This window comes from Somniosus microcephalus, chromosome 9, assembly GCF_052327205.1.
Source record: "Somniosus microcephalus isolate GS21.2 chromosome 9, FLI_Smic_1.0, whole genome shotgun sequence".
Lineage (NCBI taxonomy): Eukaryota > Metazoa > Chordata > Chondrichthyes > Squaliformes > Somniosidae > Somniosus > Somniosus microcephalus.
In genome coordinates, this window is record NC_140995.1 from 114,729,183 (window position 1) to 114,756,985 (window position 27,803).

The 27,803-nt window shown below is 47.3% G+C and overlaps 1 protein-coding gene across 2 annotated transcripts in view; it reads right to left on the reverse strand.

Moving 5' to 3' along the window:
* LOC147112609 (low density lipoprotein receptor adapter protein 1-B-like) overlaps positions 1-27,803 on the reverse strand; it is a 154,623-nt gene that overhangs the window by 48,235 nt on the left and 78,585 nt on the right. For both annotated transcript variants that reach the window (XM_085997030.1, XM_085997031.1), the window contains exon 3: positions 8,566-8,678. In XM_085997030.1, coding sequence (XP_085853156.1) covers positions 8,566-8,678 — 113 coding nt within the window. The remainder of the gene's footprint in view (positions 1-8,565; positions 8,679-27,803) is intronic.

Consider the following 27,803-nt stretch of genomic DNA (forward strand, 5'->3'; position numbering starts at 1 on the left):
GCAGTTAAGAAGATTATCCCCATTTTCCCACCAGAGGCACGGGCTTCCTGATGTTGGGAAACCCCGCCAGGGTCACCGAGGCGAGCAGTGGATCTGCGGGGGTCGGAGGGGTGCAAAAGTGCACTGTGGAGGTAAGTGATGGGTGCAAGTGTGGAGAGCTAAGTATGTGAGGTGAGTGGAAAGTGACAGAAAATGTTTACTTACCTTAGTTTCTTCCTGCAGGCTTCAACTGTTGGGGATGCGGAGACTCTCAGAGCTTACCAGCAGAGATGACAGATGGCTGCTGCATTCTCCGATGCAACAGCCATCTAATTTCTGCTCACAAAAGAGGTTTGATGAGTCTGGAATACAAGAACTCATCGAACAACAGAGAATGTGTTTGACAGATGAAACGTCATACGCTGACGTTCTCTGTAACCGGCTTCCCCTTAATTGGCCTGCTAAGCCCGCTGGGCGGGCTTAAGGTCAATCAAGGGAAAATAGCGTGGGTTGGCCACAAGTCGATGGAGGTGGGACTGAAACCCGACAAGCAACAGTCCCGCCTCCAACGCGCCCCCATTGACAAAATCACCCCCGAAGAGGCAGTATAATCTAAATGGTACTATTTTGAGGGGGTGCAAGAACAGAGGGACCTGGAGGTGAATATTCACGATTCTTTGAAGGTGAAAGGGCAAGTTGAGAAGGTGGTTAAGAAAGTGTGCGAGATACTTGGTTTTGTAAATAGAGGCATTGAATACAAAAAACAAGGAAGTCATGCTAAACCTTTATAAATCTCTGGTTAGGCCTCAGCTGGAGTAATTTTTTTCGTCGTTCCTCTGATGTGGGCATCGCTGGCAATGCCAGCATTTATTGCCAATCCATAATTGCCCTCGAGAAGGTGGTGGTGAGCCACCGCCTTGAACCGTTGCAGTCCGTGTGGTGAAGGTACTCCCACAGTGCTGTTAGGGAGGGAGTTCCAGGATTTTGACCCAGCGATGAGGAACAGCGATATATTTCCAAGTCAGGATGGTGTGTGACTTGGAGGGGAACTTGGAGGTAGGTGGTGGTGTTCCTATGCGCCTGCTGCCCTTGTTCTTCTAGGTGGTAGAGGTCACAGGTTTGGGAGGTGCTGTCGAAGAAGCCTTGGCGAGTTGCTGCAGTGCATCTTGTAGATGGTACAGACTGCAGTCACGATGGTGGAGACAGCAAATGTTGAAGGTGGTGGCTGGGGTACCGATAAAGCAGGCTGCTTTGTTCTTCAGGCTGCTGGTGTCAAGCTTCTTGAGTGTTGTTTGAACTGTACTCATCCAGGCAAGTGGAAAGTATTCTATCAGACACCTGATTTGTAGATGGTGGAAAAACTTTTGGGAATCAGGTGGTGAGACACTCACTGCAGAATACCCAGCCTCTGACCTGCTCTTGCAGCCACAGTATTTATGTGGCTGGTCCAAATAAGTTTCTGGTCAATGGTGACCCCAGGATGGTGGGGGAGTCGGCGATTGTAATGCCACTGAATATCATGGGGAGGTGGTTAGATTCTCTCTTGTTGGAGATGGTCACTGCCTGGCACTTGTGTGGTGCAAATGTTACTTTCCACTTTCCACCCAAGCCTGAATGTTGTCCAGGTCTGAGGAATTGTGAACGAAAGTGAACACTGCAATCATCAGCGAACATCCCCATTTCTGATCTTATGATGGAGGCAAGGTCATCGATGAAACAACTGGAGATGGTTGGGCCTAGGACACTACCCAGAGGGAACTCCTGCAACGATATCCTGGGGCTGAGATGATTGGCCTCTAACAACCACAACCACAATCTGCCTTTGTGCTAGTTATGACTCCAGCCAGTGGAGAATTTTTCCACTGATTCCCATTGACTTCAGTTTTACTGGGGCTTCTTGGTGCCACACTTGGTCAAATGCTGCCTTGATGTCAAGGGCAGTCACTCTCACCTCCGAAATTCAGCTCCATTGTCCATGTTTGGACCAAGGCTATAATGAGGTCTGGAACCTAGTGGTCCTGGCGGAACCCAAACTGAGCATCGGTGAGTAGGTTACTGGTGAGTAAGTGCCACTTGATAGCAATGTCGACGACACCTTCCATCATTTTGGTGATGACTGAGAATAGGCTGATGGGGCGGTAATTGGCTGTATTGGATTTGTCCTGCTTTTTGTGGAAAGGACATACCTGGGCAATTTTCCACTTTGTCGAGTAGATGCCAGTGTTGTAGCTGGACTGGAACGGCTTGGCTAGAAGCGCAGTTAGTTCTGCAGCACAAGTCTTCAGCACTGCAGCCAGGATATTGTTGGGGCCCATAGCCTTTGCTGTATCCAGTGCGCTCAGCCATTTTTGATATCACGTGGAGTGAATCGAATTGGCTGAAGATGGACATCTGTGCTGATGGGGCCCGCAGGAGGAGACCGAGATGGATCATCCACTCAGCACGTCTGGCTGAAGATGATTGCAACCGCTTCAGCCTTCTCTTTTGCACTCACGTGCTGGGCTCCACCATCATTGAGGATGGGGATATTCATGGAGCCTTCTCCTCCCATTAGTTGTTTAATGGTCCAACACCATTCACGACTGGATGTGGTAGGACTGCAGAGCTTTGATCTGATCCGTTGGTTGTGGGATCGCTTAGCCCTGTCTATAGCATGCTGCTTCCGCTGTTTAGCATGTGTTCATCAGTTTAGCTCCTCATTTTCAGGTATGCCTGGTGCTGCTCCTGGCATGTTCTTCTACACTCATGTTTGGTCATCTGGCTTGATGGTAATGGTAGAGTAAGGGATATACCGGGCCATGAGGTTACAGATTATGGCGGAATACAATTCTGGTGCTGCTGATGGCCCACAGCACCTCAGGAATGCCCAGTTTTGAGCTGCTAAATCTGTTCTGAATCTATCCCATTTAGCATGGTGGTAGTGCCACACAACACGATGGAGGGAGTCCTCAGTGTGAAGATGGGACTTCATCTCCACAATGACTGTGCGGTGGTCACTCCTACCAATACTGTCATGGACAGACGCATATGCGACAGGTAGATTGGTGAGGACGAGGTAAAGTAGGTTTTTCTCTCATGGCAGGTGGTGAGAGAACCAACAAGTCCAATCTGGCAGCTATGTCATTCAGGACTCGGCCAGCTCAGTCAGTCGTGGTGATACTGAGCCACTCTTGGTGCTGGATACTGAAGTCCCCCACCCAGAGTACATTCTGTGCCCTTGCTACCCTCAGTGATTCTTCCAAGTGATGTTCAACATGGAGGAGTACTGACGTAAATGCAAGTTTTTTAAATGTTTTTAATGTAGATGTAAACTACCCTCACATTTCAAATTGGAACACCTGCAGCACATATTTAATCTGGTTACAGCAAGCCAAGGTGAAGAGTCCATTTTCAGTCTAGAGAACAATGGTTCAGCAAACAAACAGCTAGCTGGCAGTAGTAGAATATAAACAAAAATGCTGCTCGAGAGGCATAAAAAGTAATGACTTGTGGGTGACCAGAAATGTAGATTTTTTTTGGGGGGTGGGGGTGGAGGAAGGGGCACTGACTATTTAAAAAATTACGTCCTCGAATACTCCTGGACACAATGATTTATAGTATGCAATGCATCTGTGTTGTGAACTTGTAGGGGGTGGCGTGCGCCGAGTCAGCTTCACCTCTGACTGTCTTTGAGCGGTTCGAATCGCTCCCACACCCCTGGGTTCTAGACACCGGACTTAGGTACAGGCGGCGATATGGCAAGTCGAGTAGACAAGTGGTTTGGTGCAAGAAAACCAGAATTTTATTAAAAGCAGAATAAAACACAATCTTATGAGAATTACTGATATGGATACAGGCATAAACTTATATGGGAATGGGGAACACACGGCACATCGAGGGAAACAAATACATTAAAAAATCCCCTTATCCTTATCCCACCCCCTATACCTAACTAGATTAAGCTATGAAGGGCCAGGAATTCATGCTCACCAATCCGAAACCTGTTGCTTTAACTGGGTTAGTTTTGAGGTCCACTCTTTCTGTCCTTTGGGGTATCCCGTCGCCACATGATCACAGGGCGCGGCACTGAAGTTGCTTGTGCGAAGCACCCTCCTTTTCCTCAGCTAACGTCATCGTCGAGTCGCAATGGGTCATCTTCTTCCTCGGGCGGTCGTCGACGGTACTGCTGCGGTTGGGGGTCGGTTGGCGGTCTTTACCATCTAATGATTTTGCTATCCAAGCTTCGAACGCCAGTTTATTCTCAGACTGGGCTATGATTCTGGGGTTTTACAGTCCATACATGTAACGCCAACTTATTCTTCAAACGCCAGCTTATAACTAGGCGTTTATCCCCCAACGCGTCTTTCCGCTGCCCTTCTCTGCTCTTATCGGTTTACCGTATTCTTCATCTCATCTCGTCTCGTCTGCCCGTTTGTGGCCTGTATGTCCTGTGTGCTTTCGAATCGGGTCCGTTCTCCTCCTGCGTTTGGCCCCGGTGTAATGGGCGTCCTTGGTGTTGAGCGGCGCGGGAAGCGAGAAGAGAGCCCGCCATGAGGCCAGGGCACGAGAACGAGGGGCAGCCGGCCAAGGCCACAAGCAAGAGATAAGAGCCAAGAGAGCGATCACGACTGATGGGCCTACAATTATACCCGTTCTTCATTCCTTATCTGCGCGCCAAATCGGGTCAGTCCTTTGTTTAACTTTTGCCGGGCTCGTTTAAAATGATTACAGCCATTTACTTTAACGACTTCTGGAGTGGTTGTCTCCATGTCTAATGGCCTCGATGTCCTGGTTGTTTGTTATTTATAAAACTTAATTGTCCCCATCCTGACTTGATGGCTACTGTGAGCTGTTACCGATTAAATATGCAGAAACCTAATGGCCTCGATTTAGGCCCATTCTAACTTGATCTGTTTCAAGGCGAATGAAATGCATATTCTGTGTTTGCTTTGGCTGTCTGGCTTCACAACATCTCTTCACAGATTCCTGCATTTTAAGTTTCGTTTCAGGGCCTGCCTGTTTGCAGGGCCTTGCTTTTAAAATCCTGTTGGTTTTGGTCACGAGGTTACAGAAGCCATTTTGGGTGCCCTGTTTTTAATCATTTGTCCATGCAGGGTCCCTTTATCCATAACTTTGGGGAATGCAGGAATTTTGAGAACCCTACAAACTGCAGTGCTGGGCTTTGATTTACTGCATTGAATCGCAACCATTTTCCTTCCCCCAACCTTTCCGTACATATTTGAAAACAATTTGCTGCAAAATACCCTTGGAGGAGAAACTAGCCTGTGTCGCGCCCTATTCCTGGGTGTTAAATGAGTGTTGGGGGAGGATGAATTTCGGGCGGCTGTATACCATGCCCGATCCCTCCCCTCTCCCCCCAGAAGTGCACCAGCTGCCAAACTGGAAGTCAGCGACTTCAGATTATCCAGGACCCCTTGAATATACTAATCAGGGGCAGAGTATTTGTCAGAGTGTGCGCCACTCAGTTTATCCCAGGTTTACTGCAGCCTAACCGCTCTTTAAACGGACCGCTGCTGGCTGCAAATGAAAAGGTAAGTTCATTTTTCTTAAGCTAAAAAATGCTAAATTTGTGAAATATCCAAGTGCTCACTCTATCGGTCTTCAGAGTGATTTAAGAATGCACATGTGAAAGGCACAAGTATCCGGTCCAGATCACAAGAGGATGTTATGTTTGCATTGCTGAGTTATGCTATTGTACAAGTAGATATAGAACAGTAAGAGCCACTGCCCATAAAAGTAACATGCTCAGACTGCTTAGGAGAGCATCTGAGGCCACTAGACCCAAGAAGGTATCTAAGGTAGACCTGAATTTATAAGAGTCAGTTATTAACTGGGCTTATGTAAGCTTTGTATTTACATTCAAGAAGTAGTGCTTTCCAAGTTCACAAATCCAACACTGGTGGTTAATTCAGTCAAATTAAATATAGAAGAAAGAAAGAAGATATATCTGAAACAACATGGAGTCAGCACAAAATCAGGCATCAGTGAAACAATACATTTCACCATAATCCATCCTTCACAACGAAAAATACTATCTTTTACCTGGTGAAATGGCTCAAACTTTGTCTTGTAATTGTCAACATCATGCTGTGGATTTAGTAGCTTTAGCACAGTTCGCTACTTGAAAGTGAAAGATTAAAATGACAAAATTGAATTCCTCACCTTGTCACCTTCTACGATGCCTCAATTTGTGTATCAGACCTCTGACAATCTTAGTACATCAATTTATATCCACTATCACCAGAGACATGGGATAAGCACATTACTTTTCTTTTACAAGGAGCCTCATTCTTACTGCTGTAACTGTCTCTTTGTAGTTTAAGATATTCATTTGCTGATATTATAAAAAAAAATGAAAAATCTTCATTGAACTCCAATTTTCAATTGTAACATATATATTTTGAAAGTCTTGTGTATGCATTCACTTCCTGTTCTGTTATTCTTAATTAATCCATCCCCGTCATACTGTTAAGATCATGTCTGCCTGTCATGCCAAAACTATCTACACTTGCCTCTGATTGAGTGTTCCCAGCTTATGATTTGCGTTTTCAAGGTTAGTGGTGCCTGAGGCTTATTTAAGTCAGGTCCCTCGTTTATCCTAGCTTCCTCTGGAATCTTTTCTGCTTTTTAAAAATGTAATATACCTATCTATATAAAATATATTAAAAATCTTATGACTGCGTACACTTCCCCTTTGCACTATTTGGCTTCATGTTTGTGTCACATTTTTTCCTCATTATAAATTCCCATGTCCACATTTAAAACGGGTTTTGCCTCTGTAAACTCATCAGGCTGTACTTACACTATTTGGCTATTTTAGGTTCCTTCTACTCCCAGCAGTTTGGGTACAATCTTGGCTGTTCTGAAAGTTATTTCTACTGTCAGGTAAGTTTGTTTCAAATTTTACATTTTTGGCTTTTATTCTATTTTTTGCTGTTCAGAAGCCCCCTCCCCCAGTATTCACAGTGTGCTGCTCCTGCCATCGTCCTCAGCCATGGACCCATTCTCAGTTGCAACCACTCACTGGATTGCCCGCAGACTCATTCTGGCCACCAACATGCTCTTTATCGGTCCTCGTCCCATCTGTAAGCCACTTCCACTTCTTGCAGCCACAATGCACCTCCCTTTTAAGAGGTGCAGGCTGCCTTTAAGTAGCGCTAGCCACCCACGATATCGGGCCCCCTGCTGAGGCATGCAGCCAATGAACAGCACGGGTCGCACTGGCTGCACAAGGCAATCGTTTAAAAGAGCAGGCAGCACCAATTCAATGTAACGCAATGAATGGCCACGGGTTAATCCCCACGCCCGCTTTCGGGGGTTAGCCAATTTCTCTCCCTATTTTCTTCAGGAGCAAATCAAACTTTTGGTTAGCATAAATAGAAACTAGAACTTTTTCTTTTTAACAGATGTACATCAATTGTACGGTTGGAAAATGTATACCTTATTTTGGGTCATTAAGCAAAAATTTAACACATAGCTTATAAACTTCTCTTTCCATAGATTGACACACTGATTTTTGATTCACAGACGCCCCCCCCCCCCACTCCTAACACTAATCACATAATACCCAAAGAGAAATATAAACATGTTTTGACATTAAGAGTAAAAGTTAGCTTTTATTAGGTCTAAAATTGTTTCCTTTTCTTAAATCAATACTATTCTGCTGTTGATATTTTTAAAAGATAGTAATCACAAAAACAACTCTTGTATCTGATCTTCAGGTGACCAACAGCACTATTTCTACTAACTTGCACTTCTAGTAATATTAGGTTCTTCCTCAAAATTATCTCTTTTTCTTTAAAATGCCCATCTTCAAAATATTCATGTTAAATTTTTGGGACATTTTAGCATCCAAATTCAAAACAATAGCATATTATCACAAAGCAGGATACTGTTAAAATCTCAATAAAATGAAATACTGCCAATGCTAGAAACACTCAGTCAGGCACTGCGATTGTGAAGAGAAGTGAGACGTTCACATTTCGGGCCTAACCTTTCATCAGAATGAACAACATAAGGAGGAACAGAGCAAGGGAAGGATGGGGGAATAAATATGCACAAAAAAAAGGACTACTGTGATTAGGTGAAGGACAGGAGATGGGTAACTGACAGAAATGATAATAGTGTAAGACAAAATGAGGCAGGATTAGAGAAATGAGAGAAATAAAAGACATATACGAGACCCAGAAAATGTGTTAATAGTTAAAGCAGGTTAGTTGAGTTGGAGATGGCGGGGTGCGGGGTGGGGGGGTGTTGCTGGTGTCATGAAGCATGAAGACCTGGCAAAGCAGAGAAGGCTCCAGTGGCCCAGGAGACGGGTGGAGGGAAAAGGCAAAACACTAGGGGGGCAGGCCAGCCCGTCCGGTGGTGTTCCAACAGGGAATCCCCATCCCAAGCATCAACCTATTCCTTCCCCTGGTCTGTGAGCAATACCAGGGGAAATCAGCTCAATAAATAATAAGAACAATCAGTTCATCCTAACATTACACAAAATAAGAATAAGGTAAAATGTAATGTGGAAAAATAACAAGTAAATTATAGAATCACCGAATGATGCAGTGTGGCCTGCTAGATTAAGGACAATACCTGTAGATGGAGACATTTTCTACGAGTTCATTGGTTATCGTGTCTTGCAACATTATCCCCCGAGGTGAAACAGTTAGGGTAACTTTGAGGAATTTCTTTCCACCTGCTTTGGCCTAAAAACAATCAAATTAAAAATGGCAATTACTTTAATGTTACAGTAGTAGGCTACTGAAAGGGCAAGTAACTAGGCATTTTAGTTAATATGCTCTGAAAATATATATCCCCAGTTAAAATTTTACATATTATGTGGAATCTATATGCTTGTTCAAGGTGCGAGAAATTGTTGCCTTATATGTAGTAATGATGTACTGCAATAGAATATAACACTATGAGGTTTAAACAATCAAGACCTAACAACTAAAACTGGCAGTGTTAGATGGACAGTGACTCTCATTAGCTAACATCAGGCAGTTGTCAAGTACAGCATTATATATTGATAAGTAACAATGATCTACAATGGGAAAATTACATAAATGCAAGTAATGCATATCATTTCCAAATGGAAACCAAATATATTAGTGTGCATAATTACTGAGTTTATTCAGAAACGCATATCTAACCTTGCAAACCTACGGTAGTAACTAGTTCCCAAATAGTACATTAACTGCATTAAAGTGTGTTTTTGTTTTAAAGAGGCAATTAATGAGGCATTAACCTGCTAAGGATGATTTCATCAGCACCAGATGCAGTTGCTCTCTGCTGCTTTGTCCAAGTGCCCATTTTTTACACGCAAGCCTAAAGTGAGTGCTGGCTGGCTATTTGACCATAGGTGGCATCACATGATACTGATGCGCCATCAATTACTCAAAAGACTGAGGTTAAGCGAGTAACAACCAGGCTTTTATTAACTAAAGAATGAAGGTCTAGTCTCGAGTGGTCGACCCGTCCAGAATACTAAGGGACTGGGAGGTAGTCACTTATATACCTGGAATAGTGGGAGGAGTCAGCCGAGGCATGTCCCGACCTGTACCTAGTGGAATACACATACACATACAGACAGGTAGAACAGTGGTTTACCACATTCACCCCTTGTTTAAAAATGAGTCCGGCGGGGTGAAGTGTATTTAAAAGTTCGTGTATTGGAATCTCTCCGGAGGTCTTGTCTGCCGCTGTGATCGACGTGGCGACGGCAGGGGTGGTGGAGCTTCCGGCGTCGCGTCCCGTGTAGGCTGGGGCACTGGAGTGTAGTCCTCGTGGGTGACGGTCCAAGGCGAGCCGGCTGCTGGGGTTGGATATCGGGTCGTGGGGGGGGGGGGGGGTGGTAATGGGTAGTGGGTTACAGCGGTCCCCGAGGGTGTCGTGGGGGGGGGGTGGTAATGGGTAGTGGGTTACAGCGGTCCCTGAGGGTGCGAGGTCTCGTCTGGAGACTGTGTCCTCCCGCCCGTCCGGGTACGCAATGTAAGCATACTGGGGGTTGGCGTGGAGGAGGTCGACCCTCTCGACCAGGGGGTCCGTTTTATTGGTCCTCACGTGTCTTCTCAGTAGTACCGGCCCTGGGGACGTCAGCCATGGCGGTAACACTGTCCCCGATGTGGACTTCCTTGGGAAGACAAACATTTTCTCGTGAGGGGTGGCATTGGTGGCAGTGCAGAGCAGTGACCGAATCGAGTGGAGCGCATCGGGGAGCACCTCCTGCCAGCAGGAGGTCGGAAGGCCCCTAGACTTTAAGGCTAGTAGGGCGGCCTTCCAAACTGTTGCATTCTCTCTTTCCACCTGTCCATTCCCCCGGGGGTTGTAACTGGTGGTCCTGCTTGTGGCTATACCCCTAGCGAGCAGGTACTGGCGGAGTTCATCGCTCATAAACGATGAGCCCCGGTCGCTATGGATATAGCTGGGGAAACCGAACAGGGTGAAGAGGCTGTTCAGACATTTAATGACCGTGGCACTGGTCATGTCCGGGCAGGGGATAGTGAACGGGAAACGGGAGTATTCGTCAATGATGTTGAGGAAGTACACATTGCGGTCGGAGGAGGGGAAAGGCCCTTTAAAATCGACGCTCAGGCGTTCGAAAGGGCGAGTGGCTTTTATCAGGTGGGCTCTGTCTGGTCTATAAAAGTGCGGTTTGCACTCAGCGCAGACTTGGCAGTTCTTGGTCATGGCCCTGACCTCCTCAATGGAGTAAGGCAGGTTGCGGGCCTTGATGAAGTGGAAGAACCTGGTGACCCCCGGGTGGCAGAGGTCATTGTGGAGGGCCCTCAGCCTATCGATCTGCGCGCTGGCGCAGGTGCCACGCGATAGGGCATCTGGGGGTTCATTGAGCTTCCCAGGCCGCTACAAGATCTCGTAATTGTAGGTGGAAAGTTCGATTCTCCACCTCAAGATCTTGTCATTTTTGATTTTGCCCCTCTGCTTGTTGTTGAACATAAAAGCAACTGAACGCTGGTCAGTGAGCAGGGTAAATCGTTTTCCGGCCAGGTAGTGCCTCCAATGACGCACAGCCTCCACAATAGCCTGGGCCTCCTTCTCGACCGCGGAGTGTCTGGTCTCCGGGCCCTGGAGGGTTCGTGAGAAGAATGCCACAGGTCTCCCCGCCTGATTAAGGGTGGCGGCCAGAGCGAAGTCGGACGCATCGCTTTCCACCTGGAAGGGGATGGATTCGTCCACTGTGTGCATGGTGGCTTTGGCAATGTCCTCCTTGATACGGTGGAAGGCCGAGCGGGCCTCTGCCATCAGGGGAAAAGAGGTGGATTTGATCAGCGGACGGGCTTTGTCTGCATAGTAGGGGACCCACTGGGCATAGTAGGAAAAAAACCCTAGGCACCTCTTCAGAGCTTTTAGGCAGTGGGGCAGTGGGAGTTCCATAAGGGGACGCATCCGGTCCGGGTCGGGACCAATGACCCCGTGTTCCACAACACAGCCAAGGATGGCGAGGCGGTCTGTGCGGAATATGCACTTCTCCTTGTTATATGTCAGGTTCAGGAGTTGGGCGGTGCGGAGGAATTTCTCGAGGTTTGCGTCATGGTCCTGCAAGTCATGGCCGCAGATGGTCACATTGTCTAGGTAAGGGAAAGTGGCCTGTGTAAAGTCTGTGGGTTGTATAGCGAAGTAATACACAGACTACAAGAGTAACTTAAACAGGACTTTACTATTCGAAGGTCAGGGCGAATCTGCCCAATAAATCCTGACACAGCACTTATATACCGGTGTGGTCACCGTCGGTATTACAGTATACAGCAGCCAAGATAAAGTAGTGCCACACCTAAAATAGTTCTCTTAAAGGTGTACGGTTACATACAATAGTTCTCTTAAAGGTAGAACAGTTACATACACTACAATCCTCCCTTTTTAGCTTACAACATACTTGTTCCCCATTAAACATATCATCACATATCCAACTTATGTAAAAACAGTTCACAGATGTAGTCTCTGCGGAAAACAGTTCACAGATTCAGTCTCTGCGGGCAACAGTTCACAGATTCAGTCTCTGCGGAAAACAGTTCGCAGATTCAGTCTCTATGGCGGTGCCTCCTGTGCTTCTTGACTCGGTCCGGACAACACCTCGGTGGTGTAGCAGATCCCTGTGGTGTAGTCGGTTCACGTTGCTGGGGTGACTCATCTAATAGTCCTTCAATGGACTTAACAGCTTGAACTTCCGTCACTTCTGAACCAGCATTGGTGATTTCTAAAAGCAGCTGGAATACCTTTGGAAGTTTTTCTACTGCCGAACTGATTTGGCCCCTTTCGGAGGGACCACGTGTGTGATCTGGTAGAGGTGATAATGGTTCAGATGGGTCATCTTCTTCTGTTTCGTCTTTTCCTTCCCTGCTTCTTGGAGACTCTCTGTGCTCCGCTGCCAGCCACATGCACAGTTCCTCCTTCTCTTCCTCCTTTTTCAGTAGTAGCGCCACCATCTCCCGGTGTTTCTTAGACTTTTTGTGATTCATCATGGTTTCTGCACTTTGGGAGTTTTCATCACAAGCTGGGCAGAACAGGTCATCATAGTATTCGGTGTCGTCCAATAGGTCATGGTAATATTCCTCCATACCCAGCTGGACGTTAGCCAGCTTTTGTTCCAAATCCAGACATCTTTCCTAAAGAGACTTCTTCATGTGTTCCGCTTCATCCAGCTTTTTCTGGGCTTTCAGCAAGTCTTTTACTAATGACCTCATTTGTGATTTCAATACTTCAACTTCCTTCGGAGATTGATTGATCGGACTATTCAATCCCTCTACTGAAGTAGCTGTTTCAGCATTCTGTTGTTCGACATTGACGTGAGTCAGCGTACTTTTGGCATCCAAGGGCTGCTCTGCTGCAGTCTTCTCCGTCTGTGTTGCCACTTCAGCTATTTCAATAACTTTTGAGAGCTCCGAACCCCTTTTCTTTGAAGATTGAGACTCGTGTTCAAGTTTTTCCCATTTCAGAGTCTTGTCCCTCAGCATATGAAGGAGTTGGCTGACTGTTAACTCTTCTGCCATCATCCCTTTCCCATTCGCTGCAGGGCTGTTTATAACCTTGCCCTGGAGGAGTTGGCTGACTGTTAACTCTTCTGCCATCATCCATTTCCCATTAGCTGCAGGGCTGTTTAGAACCTTGCCCTGGGGCTCCTTTGCTGTTTCTACTTCGCCATCATCCGCAGCCCCCACCATTCGAATTTCCACAATTGAATCATCCGGTGATGCTGCACCCGACTTCAGTAGGAGCTCGGAATTCATGGCGACCAAATCAGCCTTTTCTGCCTGCAACCTGCTAACAAGCGCCTTCAGTTGCTGAACATCTTGCTCCACCAGATTAGAGCACACACCTTCAGAGACCGAATCAGCTTTGATTCGTTTGGCCTCCTCACGCAGACGGTTTGTGTGCTCCTGCTCCATTTTCTCCCTCAGCTGCTTCTGTTGTCTTTCCAGATTCTCCCACTCTGTGTCCAAGAACTTTTTCATTGCTGTTGTCTCTTGCTCAAGACGGCGACTCAATTGTTCGAATTGCTGTTGTAATTTGAAATAAAGTTGAGTTTGAGCTCGGTGTTCCTCAGTAATGTATATGTCTGTAAACTGGACAGACTCAGAATTCTCTGTCAAACTATGTTGTTGTTGTTCAGTGGAATTCTGTTCTGAAACTTTGTTCTCCTCTGGCGCATAAGCCTTTATGCACGCCTTTGTTTTTCCAACCTCAGTCAGCAAGTCCATTTTAGCCTTGTCTTTCATACTTGGGCTGGTCTCATCGTCATCCGTTTCAGAGTCTGAGCTGATTGTCTGCACCGAGTCCTCACTCGTTATTGCTTTTAGGTAGTGCCATTCCATGTCTATTTTCTTGATCCACTCCCGTCCTAGAAGTGGTGGTCCTCCCTCAGGTAGTACATATAAGTCCATTCCTGGGTGTTCTTTGCCCCTGTCTCTCACCTTGACTCTTATCTTCCCCATGGGGTATACTTTATGCCCCATGTATGTCTGCAATACGAACTTGGTATCTCTCAAGGGTATATGTGAGAATAGCCGGTTGTAATCCCTTCGATTTATGACTGATAGGGCTGATCCAGTGTCCAACTCCATTTTCACTTGGACTCCGGCTATTTTTAGCATGACCCAGATAGTTTGTAGGTCAGCTTTCTTACTCACATTGTGAATTCTCAGACTACCCAGTTCCTGGCCGTTTGGGTCTGAATCCGAATTCTGTTCGTCTGAACTCTTCTCAGCCACCTTGTGTACTTTGTTGTACTTTCCCTGTGATGGCTTTTTTTGGTTGTTGGTCTTCTTTCCTGACCGGCATACTTTAGCTATGTGACCCAGTTTGCCACATTTTCTACATTCCTGGTTTTTAAACCAGCATTGGTTCTGGTCGTGTGTTGTCTTCCCACAACGATAACATTTCGTTGTACCCGAAGTAATTTGATCCACACTGAGTACCGCTGCCTTTAGCTGCATTTCCGCAGTTCCTTTCGCTGCGGCTTCGTGCGATGCTGCAATAAGGACAGCCCTCTCAAGTGTAAGGTCGTTCTCTTCGAGTAGTCGCTTTTGCGTCCCTTCCTTCGACAACCCGCACACGAACTTGTCTCGCAATGCCTCTGTCAGATTTCCTCCAAACTGGCAGTATTTCGCTAGTCTACGCAGTTCGACCAAGTATTCCGCGTTGCTTTCCTCTTTCCGTTGCGTTCTCACATAAAATTTGAATCGTTCCGCCAACATCAGCGGTGTGGGGTTCAAGTGATCCTTCAGAACAGCAACAATATTATCGAAAGTCTGATCCGCCGGTTTAGCTGGTGATAGAAGATGCTTCAATAACCCGTATGTCTTCGCACCCATCGAGTTTAGCAAGGTTATAGCTTTATCATCATCTTCTATTTTATTGGCCTCACAATATATCTCAATGCGTTCTACATACGTGGCCCAATCTTCTACCTCGGAATCAAAATCGTTGATGTTACCACGCTTAGGCATCTTCACCTCCCTGATAAACAACAATGAAATATTTCTTTAACTCTTTTTTTTTCCAAGATGGCGGTTTCCCCGCGCTTATCTTCTTTCCCCGCCCACTTTCAAGATGGCGGTTCCCGCTTTTCTTCCCCTGGCGGGAGGGGTAAGCTTTTCCCTCGGGCGACGGCCGCTGGCTTTCGGGGTTCGCAGCTTGCTCTTCGGCTTCAGCGCGTTCCCTTCTCTCGGCCGGGCAACCGGCTCTGGGTACAACCCGTTGACGGCGAACGGTCTCAGCCACTGGCTGGATCTCGCTCAGTCTCCCTCGCTCGGGCTCTGTCTCTCCGGTGCTGGGTACAACCCGTTGACGGCGAACAGTTTCAGCCGCTGGGCTGGATCTCGCTCAGTCTTCCTCGGGCTCTGTCTCTCCCGTTCGCGCGGCTCTCGCTCGGGCTCTGTCTCTCCCGCTCGCGCGGCTCTCAATCGCGCCTCCCAGCCCTCTCGCAGTCCGGTGCTTCCCTCCCCGGCTGCGGCTGAGTTCTCCGTGATTTATTTATTTTATCTTTTCCCGCGCCTTACGATCCCGGTCGCAGCGCTTCGTGGCCTCGGTCACTGTCCGACCTTTTTCACCCAATCGCTCCTCCCAGCTTCTCGCAGTCCGGTGCTTTCCTCCCCGGCTGTGGCTGAGTTCTCCGTGGCTTATTTATGTTTATATCTTCCCGCGCCTTACGATCCCGGTCGCAGCGCCTCGTGGTCGCGGTATTTGTCCGGCCTTTTTCGCCGTTGCGGTCTAGTCATCTCACGACGCTCCCCAGCCCGCTTGTACCGCGGCTTCTGCTCCACGCTGCCCCAGTCTCAGCGCCTCTGGGCCCGACTTCTGTCCGGCTCCTTTCCCCCTCGACCGTGGTCGAGTGCACCGCCCTTATCCTCCGTTTATTTGTTTCTATTTTCCCTTTACTCACAGTCACCGTGGCCGACTTGCTTCTCGTGTTGATCGGCTCACTCACCACCGTGGCAGAAGGGACAATCCGTGCCTGTTGCTGATGGAAGACTTCGTGTTTGAAATCTTCCTCCTTTCTTGGTCTGCAGACTCGAGCTTTCTCTCAGCAAAACGACGAGGGCGGGTGCCTCTTCTCGACGCTCGTTTACTTCTTCAGAAGTATTGTTGCCGCAGGGTAAGATCGAACTCGTCGCCACTGTAAAGTCTGTGGGTTGTATAGCGAAGTAATACACAGACTACAAGAGTAACTTAAACAGGACTTTACTATTCGAAGGTCAGGGCGAATCTGCCCAATAAATCCTGACACAGCACTTATATACCGGTGTGGTCACCGTCGGTATTACAGTATACAGCAGCCAAGATAAAGTAGTGCCACACCTAAAATAGTTCTCTTAAAGGTGTACGGTTACATGCAATAGTTCTCTTAAAGGTAGAACAGTTACATACACTACAGCCTGCAGCGCGTTTTGATCGACCATCCGGTCCATCTCCCTTTGGAAGATGGAGACCCCGTTGGTAACACCAAAGGGAACCCTAAGGAAGTGATAGGGGCGGCCGTTTGCCTCAAAAGCAGTATACTGGCAGTCTTCGGGGCGGGTGGGGAGCTGGTGGTACGCTGATTTCAGGTCAATGGTCGAAAAGACGCGGTACTGCGCGATCTGGTTGACCATGTCAGCTGTGCGGGGGAGTGGGTAGGTGTCCAGCAGGGTGTAGCGGTTTATTGTTTGGCTGTAGTCGATGACCACGCGTTGTTTCTCGCCGGTCTTAACGACCACAACCTGGGCTCGCCAGGGGCTGGAGCTGCCCTCAATAATCCCCTTCTTCAGGAGCCGCTCCACTTCGGTTTTGATGAAAACCCTGTCCCCGGCACTGTATTGCCTGCTCTTTGTGGCGATGGGCTTACAGTCGGGGGTGAGGGTAGCAAACAGTGGGGGGGGGTGGGACTCTGAGTGTGGAGAGGTTGCATCTGGTGCGCGGCGGGCAATTTGGAGGCTGCTGGCTGCGGACTGTGAGTGGGGGGGAGGGGGCCACCGTAATGCTTTTGAGGTGGCACTGGAAATCCAACCCCAGTAGAATGGCAGCGCAAAGTTGGGGCAGGACCAGGAGTTTAAAATTATTGAACACAGTCCCGTCTACTACTAGTGTCACCACGCAGTAGCCGCCAATGTCCGCTGACTGGGACTCGGCGGCCATAGAAATCCGCTGGTGCGCAGGCAGGACTGGGAGAGAGCAACGCCGCACCGTGTCGGGGTGGATGAAGCTCTCGGTGCTCCCGGAGTCAAAAAGGCAGTTTATTGCATGGCCGTTTACCTTAACGTCCATTTTGGACCGAGCTAGTTGGTGCGGTCTCGTTTGGTCCAGCGTAACAGAGGCCAGCGTAGGGGTCGGTGTGTCGCTGCGGGTATCAGATGGGGGGGGGGGTGGTGGGGTTGGCGGCCTGCTGCGTCCCGGCTGGTGTCCAAGATGGTGGCGTCCATGATTCCCATGTGGCTGGAGTCGTCCAAGATGGCTGCTGCTGCGGTGGTTCGCACATGGCTGGGGAGGCCCAAGATGGCGGCCCGCACGGCCCACACGCGGCGCTGTTGGGGGCCCAAGATGGCGGCTCGCACGGCCCACACGCGGCGCTGCTGGCGTTCGGCGTGGCTTTGGCCTTGCAGACGCTAGCGTAGTGTCCCTTTTTCCCGCAGCCCGAGCAGGTCGCATTCTTCGCCGGGCAGCGCGCTCTGGGGTGTTTGGCCTGGCCACAGAAGTAGCATTTCTGGACTTGGGATACTGCTGTCTGGCTTTGGGACACTGCTGCGGTGGTTGGGCCGTTGTTGGGCTGTGGCTGGGGTGGCACGGTGCTATGGGGCTGTCCTACCGTGTCCCAGGTTGTCGTTCCCCGCGGCGTCCACGGTGCAGAGGAGTAGGCATCCATGCCCCGGTAGGCTGCGTCCAGCGTTAGTGCGATTTCGGAGGCTTTGTCGAGGGTGAGGTCACTCTGCTCCAGCAGTCGCTGTCGGGTGTAGTTGGACCTGTGGCCCGCTACGAAGGCATCCCGGATCAGTTCCTCCGTGTACTTAGTGGGCGTTACCGCCTTACACCCACAGGCCCGGCCAAGCACGGACAGTGCTTGGAGGTATTCCTCAGTCGATTCCCCAGGTTGTTGCTTGCGACTCCCCAGGAGGTGCCTGGCGTAAACTTCGTTCACAGGGCGCGTGTACTGGGTCTTGAGGAGCTGGAGGGCGGCTGTGTACGAGGTCGCGTCCCGGATGACTGAGTACACTCGGTGGTTCACCTTGGAGATCAGGACAGACAGTTTGTTCGCATCCGTTATGACCGCAGTGGAGGCAGTCAGGAATGCCTCGAAGCACATGAGCCAGTGAGCAAACTTGGTGGAAGCGTCCGCTTCCCGACTGTCCAGGTCCAGGCATGCTGGTGTGAGGATCTTCTCCATTATAAAAAATGTAGTTAATAAAATTGATGCGCCATCAATTACTCAAAAGACTGAGGTTAAGCGAGTAACAACCAGGCTTTTATTAACTAAAGAATGAAGGTCTAGTCTCGAGTGGTCGACCCGTCCAGAATACTAAGGGACTGGGAGGTAGTCACTTATATACCTGGAATAGTGGGAGGAGTCAGCCGAGGCATGTCCCGACCTGTACCTAGTGGAATACACATACACATACAGGTATAACAGTGGTTTACCACAGATACCAGACTTGTCATCACCCTATGCTCACACGTACATTTTCCAATAGGAATAACTGTGTAGTACTCAGTAATGGAAACCCTGTCTGTTTTTTTCCTCCTTTTCCTCCTTAATGGGGGTGCACCAAGGGTTACTGTGGCATACCAACTGCTGCCCTACTATTTTGCAGCTTTCTGGCCAAAATGGGATCAGTTGTATGCTGCCGCTGCCAAGAGATTGCATTAGAAATTTCACTTTTTCTGCTCATCCAGGTGAGGTGTGCTCCCGATCCAGCAACACCTTGATTTTAAAATGTTCATCCTTGTGTTCAAATCCTTCCATGGCCCCGTCCCTCACCATCTCTGTAACCGCCTCCAGCCCCAAAACCCTCCGAGATATCTGCGCTCCTCTAATTCGGGCCTCTTGCATATCCCTGATTTTAATTGCTCCACCGTTGGTGGCCGTGCCTTCTGCTGCCTGGGCCCCAAGCTCTGGAATTCCATCCTTAAACTTCTCTACCTCTCTCTCCTCCTTTAAGGCGCGCCTGAAAACCTACCTCTTTGACCAAGCTTTTGGTCACCTGTCGAATATCTTATGTGGCTCGGTGTCAAATTTTGTCTGATAATCGCTCCTGTGAAGCACCTTGAGATGTTTTACAACGTTAAAGGCACTATATAAATGCACGTTGTTGTTAATGCTAGGGAATGGAATACTTTCCATTTTATCATCAATCACTCACATGTGAGGCATAGCATAGCATAATGCAGAGTAAAGTCCCCTCTACTCTGCCCCAACTTTAGAAGAGCATATTTTTTTTATTTCCCATGCCAGCCAACATTCAGCTACAGCAAACAGTCTCAAGATCACGTTTTGCAAAGTATGCAGGCAATTTCAGATAGGCTGAAACAGCAAAGAAAACACCACAATCTTCTACTCAGACAGCTTTTGACTCAATGTTGGATATGCAGCAATTTCAAGTTAGTGAAATGGTTACTGTAGCTGAACATCCACCTCCTGTGTTCTCCCAGTATGTCAGCTCAATCAGCCAACTATAAATGCAGTAAAATCTTAAAGCAAGATTTCATTATAACTTACATTGCATATGTAATATTGTGGCAGAGCCACCAAAGGACTCAGATCGTTTGTATATAATTCCTTTAACAACATGTAAGCTACAGCCTGAGTCTGTATCTTTATTTATGCTGTTTAACTGTACAGAGTGTGGTTACTTTAACAGCGCGGCTAAAACGTGATAACGTCACGCCGTTCATCACGTGATCCCCCACTGGCGGGAAAACGTGATGACGTCATGACGTCAGCCACGGGACTGCAGGGGCAGTCCTCATGGAGCCTCCAGAGAGAGCAGACCTACATTGGATGTTATCCTGCAGTTTCTTGTTAAAGCCTGTTTGTTTCATTAAAGTTCGTTTTGTTTGATCGCCGGAGTAGAACTCAGTCTTTTAGTTAGGAACCCACGTTCCTACAATATAAATATTTAGTTCAAAAAATAATCTCAATGTAAGGGGTGGGGTGGCAATGTCCTTTTAAGTAGGCTATCTTTCTGTGCAGATAAATCAAAATTTATTATCAAATGTAATTGAGACAGTTGCTGCAGTGCTTTATCATTTAACCAATGAAGCTTCTTTGCCAGAATTGTTTCCATGGTTAGATAACATGTTTCATATATAACTGATGAGCTGGGCTGGTGAGATGCCTACCATTATTTAATTCAATGTCATGCTACTGTAAATTTATTACAATAACTCCCTTTTCCAATGGAATTAAGGCTGTGCCATTACATTTGGCAACAGCTATTTTGTGTAAAAGTTAATTTAATAGCAGAAAACTTGACTTTGTTGCTCAAGTACACACAATGCTGACATGAATACTTTGTTGAATTTTCAGACCAATCTACAAACAACCTGGCATGTTGCGAGTCTGCTCTGATGTTTGTGAAAAGCTGACAGCTGCAGAAGTGGTGTCAAGGATGCCATGTTGCAGATGGTGATTTTCAGAGTAAAGAAAATGTTGATTATGGCATTTTTAATACATAGAGATTTCTTTCAGCTTACAAGTTTTTACATCCAACTATATGTCCAGTGCCACCTCATTGGGAGAACCTCTCTCACCAGTGACAGATCGTTTCTGTCATCTCACCTGCAGCTGCCATCTATTGCAGCAACATCAGAGCCATTGAAACAATCAGACCTTGGTCCTCTGAATTTTTCCACGATCAGCTCCAACACCATCACCACCAGGCACACCAACAACATCACCGACCTTTTCTGCCATCACCTGATGCTGCACTGGACACAGGGCATCAGCCCGACAACATTGCTGCCCAGGAGGTCAGCGATGGCATCACCATGGCTAGATTTTCTTCTTGACGCTGTAAACCCTGGCTGCCACATGATGCGCCAGGTTGACACCATCCCACACCAGCACCGTGAAGCACCCCTTTAATGTCCAAGCCATACCATGCACACTCATCACTATAGTGGGGGGGGGCGGGGGGCGGTGGGGGGGGGCAGAGGGGAAGTTATGTCTGAACAATCACTGGAACTCAGTAAGACACTTCTCAAGGTGCGCTCAGATCTGTCCAATAAGGGGCACTTTTGGAAAAAGAGATTTCACTGTATGACAACACACTGTACCAGAAACTTCACATGGACATTGGCTAAACCTCTCAAGTGCCTACTGTTGTATCCGTGTGTTAATGGAGACACGGAAGGCAGGAGTTGGTTTCACAGGTGTTTACTGAACAAAGTCTGGAGGTGAACTAACAGATACAAGACAATATACAGGCTTATATAGCCCGAGTGGCCATTACCGTACACAGGGGGCTCTTAAAGGCACATACACCACAATTCCTCCCCTTTTAGACAACCAGTACATAATATTATAAGTAATCATTAATTAATATGTTACAAGAACAATAATCTGCACATTTGCTGCAGTTAATCAATTATAAGTCAGTCTCTCTGGAGGCTTCCTGACTCGGTCCGGAAAACGCCTCGGTGGTGTAGTAGTTTCTGGTGGTGTAGTAGGTTCTTTCGGCAAGGCTGATTCGGCTTGAATGCCAGTGTCGGGTTCATCTGGTTCCAGTATCACCGGATCGGAGGTAGATACTATGGGTATCTCTATTTCATCATTAGGCGTATAGAGTTGTGGTGTAGGTTGTCCCTTTTCGGATGACTATGATCTGGTCAGCATGGTGCCTTATTATGCTTTCTCCAATGTCCACGGTATACATCAGCGGTCCTAGTCGTGTGCAAACAGTTCCAGGCTGCCATTTCCAAATTACTCCCGTTTGTAGCAGTTCGTTAAGAGGGTGCAGAAGAGTTGACAAGTTCGGTAAAAATTTATGATAGTAATTTATCAATCCCAGGAACGACCTTAATTGTGAGACATTTTCAGGTGCTGGGGCTTTTATGACCGCTTCAATTTTTTCAAGTGACTTATGCAACCCTTCCTCGTTAATTATGTGGCCACAATATGATATTTGTTTCTGGAAAAATTTGCACTTGGGGCGATTTGCTCGTAGGCCCCGTTCTCTCAGCCTAGTGAGCACCTGCTCCAAATTGGCAAGGTGCTCGTTGTCGTTTTCTCCTGTTACAAGGATGTCGTCTAGGTAGCATGGAGTCCCCGGAATCCCTTGGAGGACTTGCTCCATAGCTCTTTGCCAGATAGCTGGAGCTGATGCTACTCCGAAAACCAGTTGATTGTACTGGTACAGGCCTTTGTGTGTATTTATCGTGAGATACTTTTTAGAGGCCTCATCAACCTCCATCTGTAGATATGCCTGTACCAAGTCAATTTTGGTGAAACGTTTCCCTCCGGATAGTGAGGCGAAAATATCTTCTATCCTCGGAAGAGGATACTGTACCGTGTGACGGACCGGGTTTACAGTCACCTTGAAGTCCGCACAGATGCGAATTTTTCTCTGTTCTTCAGATTTATCATTATTCAACGTTTTCTTCATGACCGGGACGATGGGTGTTGCCCACTCGCTCCAATCTATCTTGGATAATACGCCTGCCTTTTCCAAATTCTCCAGCTCTGCCTCGACTGCTGGACGAATTGCGTATGGCACCGGCCTTGCCTTAAAAAACTTGGGAATTGCCGCATCTTCCACTTTTATTGAGGCAGTGATGCCTTTCAAGGTTCCTAGTTTCTGTTGAAACACTTCCTTGGCGTTGGCCAAGATGTCTTTTAATCGTTCAGGTATGACGTCATCCTCATTTTTTTTCTTACTGGTCACCGTCAGTGCCTGAATGGAGTGCCAGTCTAAACGTATCTTCCTGATCCATTCACGTCCCAACAGCGGTGGACCACCATCTTGCAGAACGTATAAATACAACTTCTGTATTTTCTTGCCGTTGTATACAACAGGCACCCTTATTTTCCCTTTGGGGTATACTTTCTGCCCCGTATATGTTTTCAAGATAATGGATGTGTCCTTCAAAGGTCTATGCGGAAATAGCCGCTCGTAATCCCGTCGACTTATGATGGTCAGAGCTGATCCTGTATCTAGCTCCATTTTAACTGGGGACCCCGCTATAGTGAGGGTAACCCAAATGGTCTGGTAATCTTCTTTGGCAATTACATTATGTAATTTGAGACAGCTTAGTCTCGTTTCCGGAGTTGCTATCGCTCTTCTGGTCTTCGGAGCTACTGTCCGTCATCATTTGTACTTTTCTGTACTTTTCCTTATTGACTTTTTTCCTGTCCGTGGATTTTTTGTGTCCAGATCGGCATACACGTGCAATGTGTCCAATCTTTCTGCATTGCCTGCATGCTTTGTCCTTGAACCAGCAGTCCTTCTGGTCATGGGTGGATCTGCCGCAGCGATAACATCTCTCGAAACCCTGTGTCATTTCATGGGTGCCGAAGTCCTGTGGCTTTTGCTGTATCTCTGCAGCTCCTCTTGCGGCTGCTTCGTATGATACAGCCACACTGAAAGCCTTGTCCAGTGTCAAATCTTTCTCAGAAAGTAGCCTTTTCTGTGTTCCTTCACTTAGGAGACCGCAGACGAATTTGTCTCGAAGAGAATCTGCCAGTCCTGCCCCGAATTGGCAGTGCTTTGATAGCTTCCTTAATTCGGTGAGGTAATCAGCGTTACTTTCATTCTTGTGCTGATTCCTCTTGAAGAATTTGAATCGTTCCGCTATCAGCAGCGGTGTTGGGTTTAAGTGCTCCTGTAGGGTATCAACAATTTCCTTAAAATTCTTGTCCTTTGGTTTGGCTGGAGTGATTAAGTTTCGTAACAGCCCGTATGTCCTTGCGCCCATTAGATTTAGAAGTACTGATGCCTTTTTATCGTTTTCTATTTCATTTGCTGTGCAATATACCTCCACTCTTTCCACATATGTGGTCCAATCCTCTATATCATTATCGAAAGCATTAATATTGCCAGCCTTAGGCATCCTGAAAAAAAAATGGCGCCTCCCGCGCTTTCCTTTCTTCCCTGCAGAAAAAAATGGCGCTTCCCGCGCTTTCCCGCCGCTGCTGCTGACAACGCTGTTTTCCGCGGTTTTTATTTACAGGTGGAGACTCGTTCCCACCGGACTCTCTGGGACTTTTCCCTCCCTCTGCTTGGTCCGAACGCCGACCTGCTTTGCAGCGCCGGCTGTCTCCCGAGTGCTCCCCCCCTCTGTCTCTGTTTGCCTCCGCCTTCGCTGCTCGGCCCTGCTGCAGAGACAGCCGATGGAGCCCCAGCCCGCCGCCCAGGAAGGATTATTGCAGTACCTGCCACCAGCTCGGCTAGCTGGTGAAACCACAGTTTTTTTTTTTTTTTTTTTCTTTCTTGCTTTTCTTCGACTTTCGTCTGAGAAATCGATCTCCTTGGAGGTGCTGCCGAATTGCGGGTAAGTCCGTTTCCAATTCGTCGCCACTGTTGTATCCGTGTGTTAATGGAGACACGGAAGGCAGGAGTTGGTTTCACAGGTGTTTACTGAACAAAGTCTGGAGGTGAACTAACAGATACAAGACAATATACAGGCTTATATAGCCCAATGGCCATTACCGGCATTACAGTACACAGGGGGCTCTTAAAGGCACATACACCACACCTACCCTTGTGTGTTGTTAGTTGGCATGCTTGCAGTAGGACGAGGGTGAGTGTGAGGGGTGGTTAGTGAGATGGGGAAGTGATAAAGTAGATAGAGAGGGTTGGGTGGAGGTGCAAGGTAAGTTGGTGTCCTGGGGAGGTCTCTTCCGCCCTTGGAAGGGAAGAGAACCTCCCTGCAGGCTGTGACTCCCTCCATAAGCATATGGAGGGAGTCATTGGAGAGCCTGGGTGTAAGCATTCACCTTTCTGCAGTGATTGTCAGTGTTTGCAGCACTTCAATGCTGTCAAACACTGACAGAACAACTGTCAAACTCCATGTGGATGTGGTCCCTTTAAAGAAACTGGCTGATGACGCGTCATCAAATGACGTCATCAGACCTGCTTCCTGTTAATTGGCCAGGAAGCCCGCATGACGGGCTTAACGAGGCCAATTAGGGGAAAATCACGTCTGCAGAGCGGAGGCAGCTGGGAGCAGGATCGGAACCCAGAAACCAGCTCTCCCGCCCCCATCCTGCCTCCTCCTTTAAATTCGCAGCCAGAGAGTTAGCATGCAGGTACAGCAAGCAATAAGAAAGGCAAATGGCATGTTGGCCTTTAGTGCAAGGGGGAGTATAAGAGTAAGGAAGTCTTGCTACAATTGTACAGGGCTTTGGTGAGACCACACCTGGAGTACTGTGCACAGTTTTGGTCTCCTTATCTAAGGAAGGATATACTTGCCTTAGAGGCGGTGCAACAAAGGTTCACTAGATTGATTCCTGGGATGAGAGGGCTGTCCTATGGTGAGAGATTGAGTAGAATGGGCCTATACTCTCTGGAGTTTAGAAGAATGAGAGGTGATCTCATTGAAACATACAAGATTCTGAAGGGGATTGTCAGGGTAGATGCTGAGAGGTTGTTTCCCCTGGCTGGCGTGTCTAGAACTAGGGGGCATAGTCTCAGGATAAGGGGTAGGCCATTTAAGATGGAGATGAGGAGGAATTTCTTCACTCAAAGGGTTGTGAATCTTTGGAATTCTCTACCTCAGAGGCTTGTGGATGCTGAGTCTTGAGTATATTCAAGGTCGAGATAGATAGATTTTTGGACTCTAGGGGAAATCAAGAGATATGGAGATCGAGCGGGAAAGTGAAGTTGAGGTCGATGATCAGCAGCCATGATCTTATTGAATGGCGGAGCAGGCTCGAGGGGCTGTATGGCCTACTCCTGCTCCTATTTCTTATGTTCTTATGATTCTATTCATTCTAGATATAAATTACTGCTAATTAACAAATTAATAAAGATTAGAGCTGGCAGTGCAGGTTGTGTGTTGGGACTGTAATGTGGAGATTGTGGACAGTGAGACTATCCTGGATTGATATATCTACAGTGAATGTCTCTGGCTTGAGACTCCAGCTCAGAGTCTTTGAGCTGGAATGCGATTTAGAGACACTCTGACATACAAGGAAGGGGGAGGAATTTTTGGATAGTTTCCTCCAGAGTACAGTCACACAAATGCAGGAAGGGAACAGTGTGACTGCTAGTCAGCAGGGTAGGGGGATCCAAGGAGAGACAGAGGAGGAGGTTCCGCAAACACTGGTCCTGTCTAATAGGTACAACGTACTTGCTACCCGTGAGGATAAGGATGCAGTCGCAACCGAGAATCCAGGAGAGTGTGTTGCCTAGTTGGTGCAAAGGTAAAGGATATCTCAGAGCAACTGGAGAGGAACTTGGAAAGGGAGGGGGGAAGATCTAGTTGTTGTGGTCCATGTTGGGACCAATGACATAGGGAAGAAAAACCAAGAGGTCCTGCTCAGACAGTATCAGCAGTTAGGAACCAAAATTTAAAAATACAGGGCGTTAATGGGTGGTAATATCAGGATTACTACCCAAGCCACATGCTAACTGGCATAGAGACAGACAGATCAGGAAGGTGACTGCGTGGCTGAAAGAGTGGTGTGGGAAGGAGGGGTTCCATTTCATCGGACACTGGCACCAGTGCTGGGTCAGGAAGGAGCTGTACCGCTGGGACAGGCTCCACCTGAACCGGAGTGAGACCAGTATCCTAGCGGAAAGGATAAATAAGGCTTTTGATAGGACTTTAAACTAGTAAGACGGGGGAAGGCGTCTGGTGAAAATAACACAAGTGCAACAATAAAACTAATAGGGAGATGAGAGTAAAGGTCAAACCAAGGGAAGGAACAAAGGTAACAAATGGTCAGGGGACAAATAAAGTTATAAAACAAAAGCATAAATGGACTGTTAGGAACAACAATTACAGACAATTAAACTGCCTGTACAGCAATATACACAGCATCCAAAATAAAACAGGGGAACTGGAGGCAATAATCCATAGCGAGGAACCGGATGTAGTAGGAATAATTGAAACATGTCTACATAAAGAACAGGACTGGCAACTAAATATTGCAGGTTATAACATAATCAGAAAGGATAGGGAAGGAAGAAGGGGGTGGGGTAGCTGTACTAATTAGAGATAACATAATGGCAGTAGATAAAAGAGGCAAAACCAACAGGTTAGAAACAGAATCCATATGGATTGAAATAAAAGATAGGAAGCAATCAGTCACACGAATAGGGGTATACTACAGACCACCACATAGTGGAAAGGCAATGGAGGAAAAAATATGTAAGCAAATATGTGAAATGAGTAAAGGACATAAAATAATAATCATGGGAGATTTTAACTTCCCCCAATTACACTGGCAAGAGGAGGTAGCGAAAGGAGTACAGGGAATGGCGTTTTTACAATGTGTGCAAGATTCTTTTCTTACCCAGCATGTAAAAAGCCCAACAAGACAGGTAGGGTCTAATAATGGGAAATGAACCAGAACAGATAAGAGAAGTAAGCATAGGGGAACATCTAGGCATTAGCGATCACAACATAATAAGGTTTAAGATAAAAATTGAGAAGGACTTAACTAAAACAAAGACCAAAGTAATGAAATGTAAAAAAAAAGATTTTAAGGGAATGAGAATGGATCTAGGGAAAATAAACTGGAAATATTTACTGACAAACATAGAAATAGAGCAGCAGTGGGAAACATTTTAAATAGGGATCAATAGAGTCCAGGAGAAATACATCCCATTAAACAGCAAGAACAAATTAGCCATTAACGACACACCATGGATGAACAAAGAAATAAAGGCAGAATTGAAACT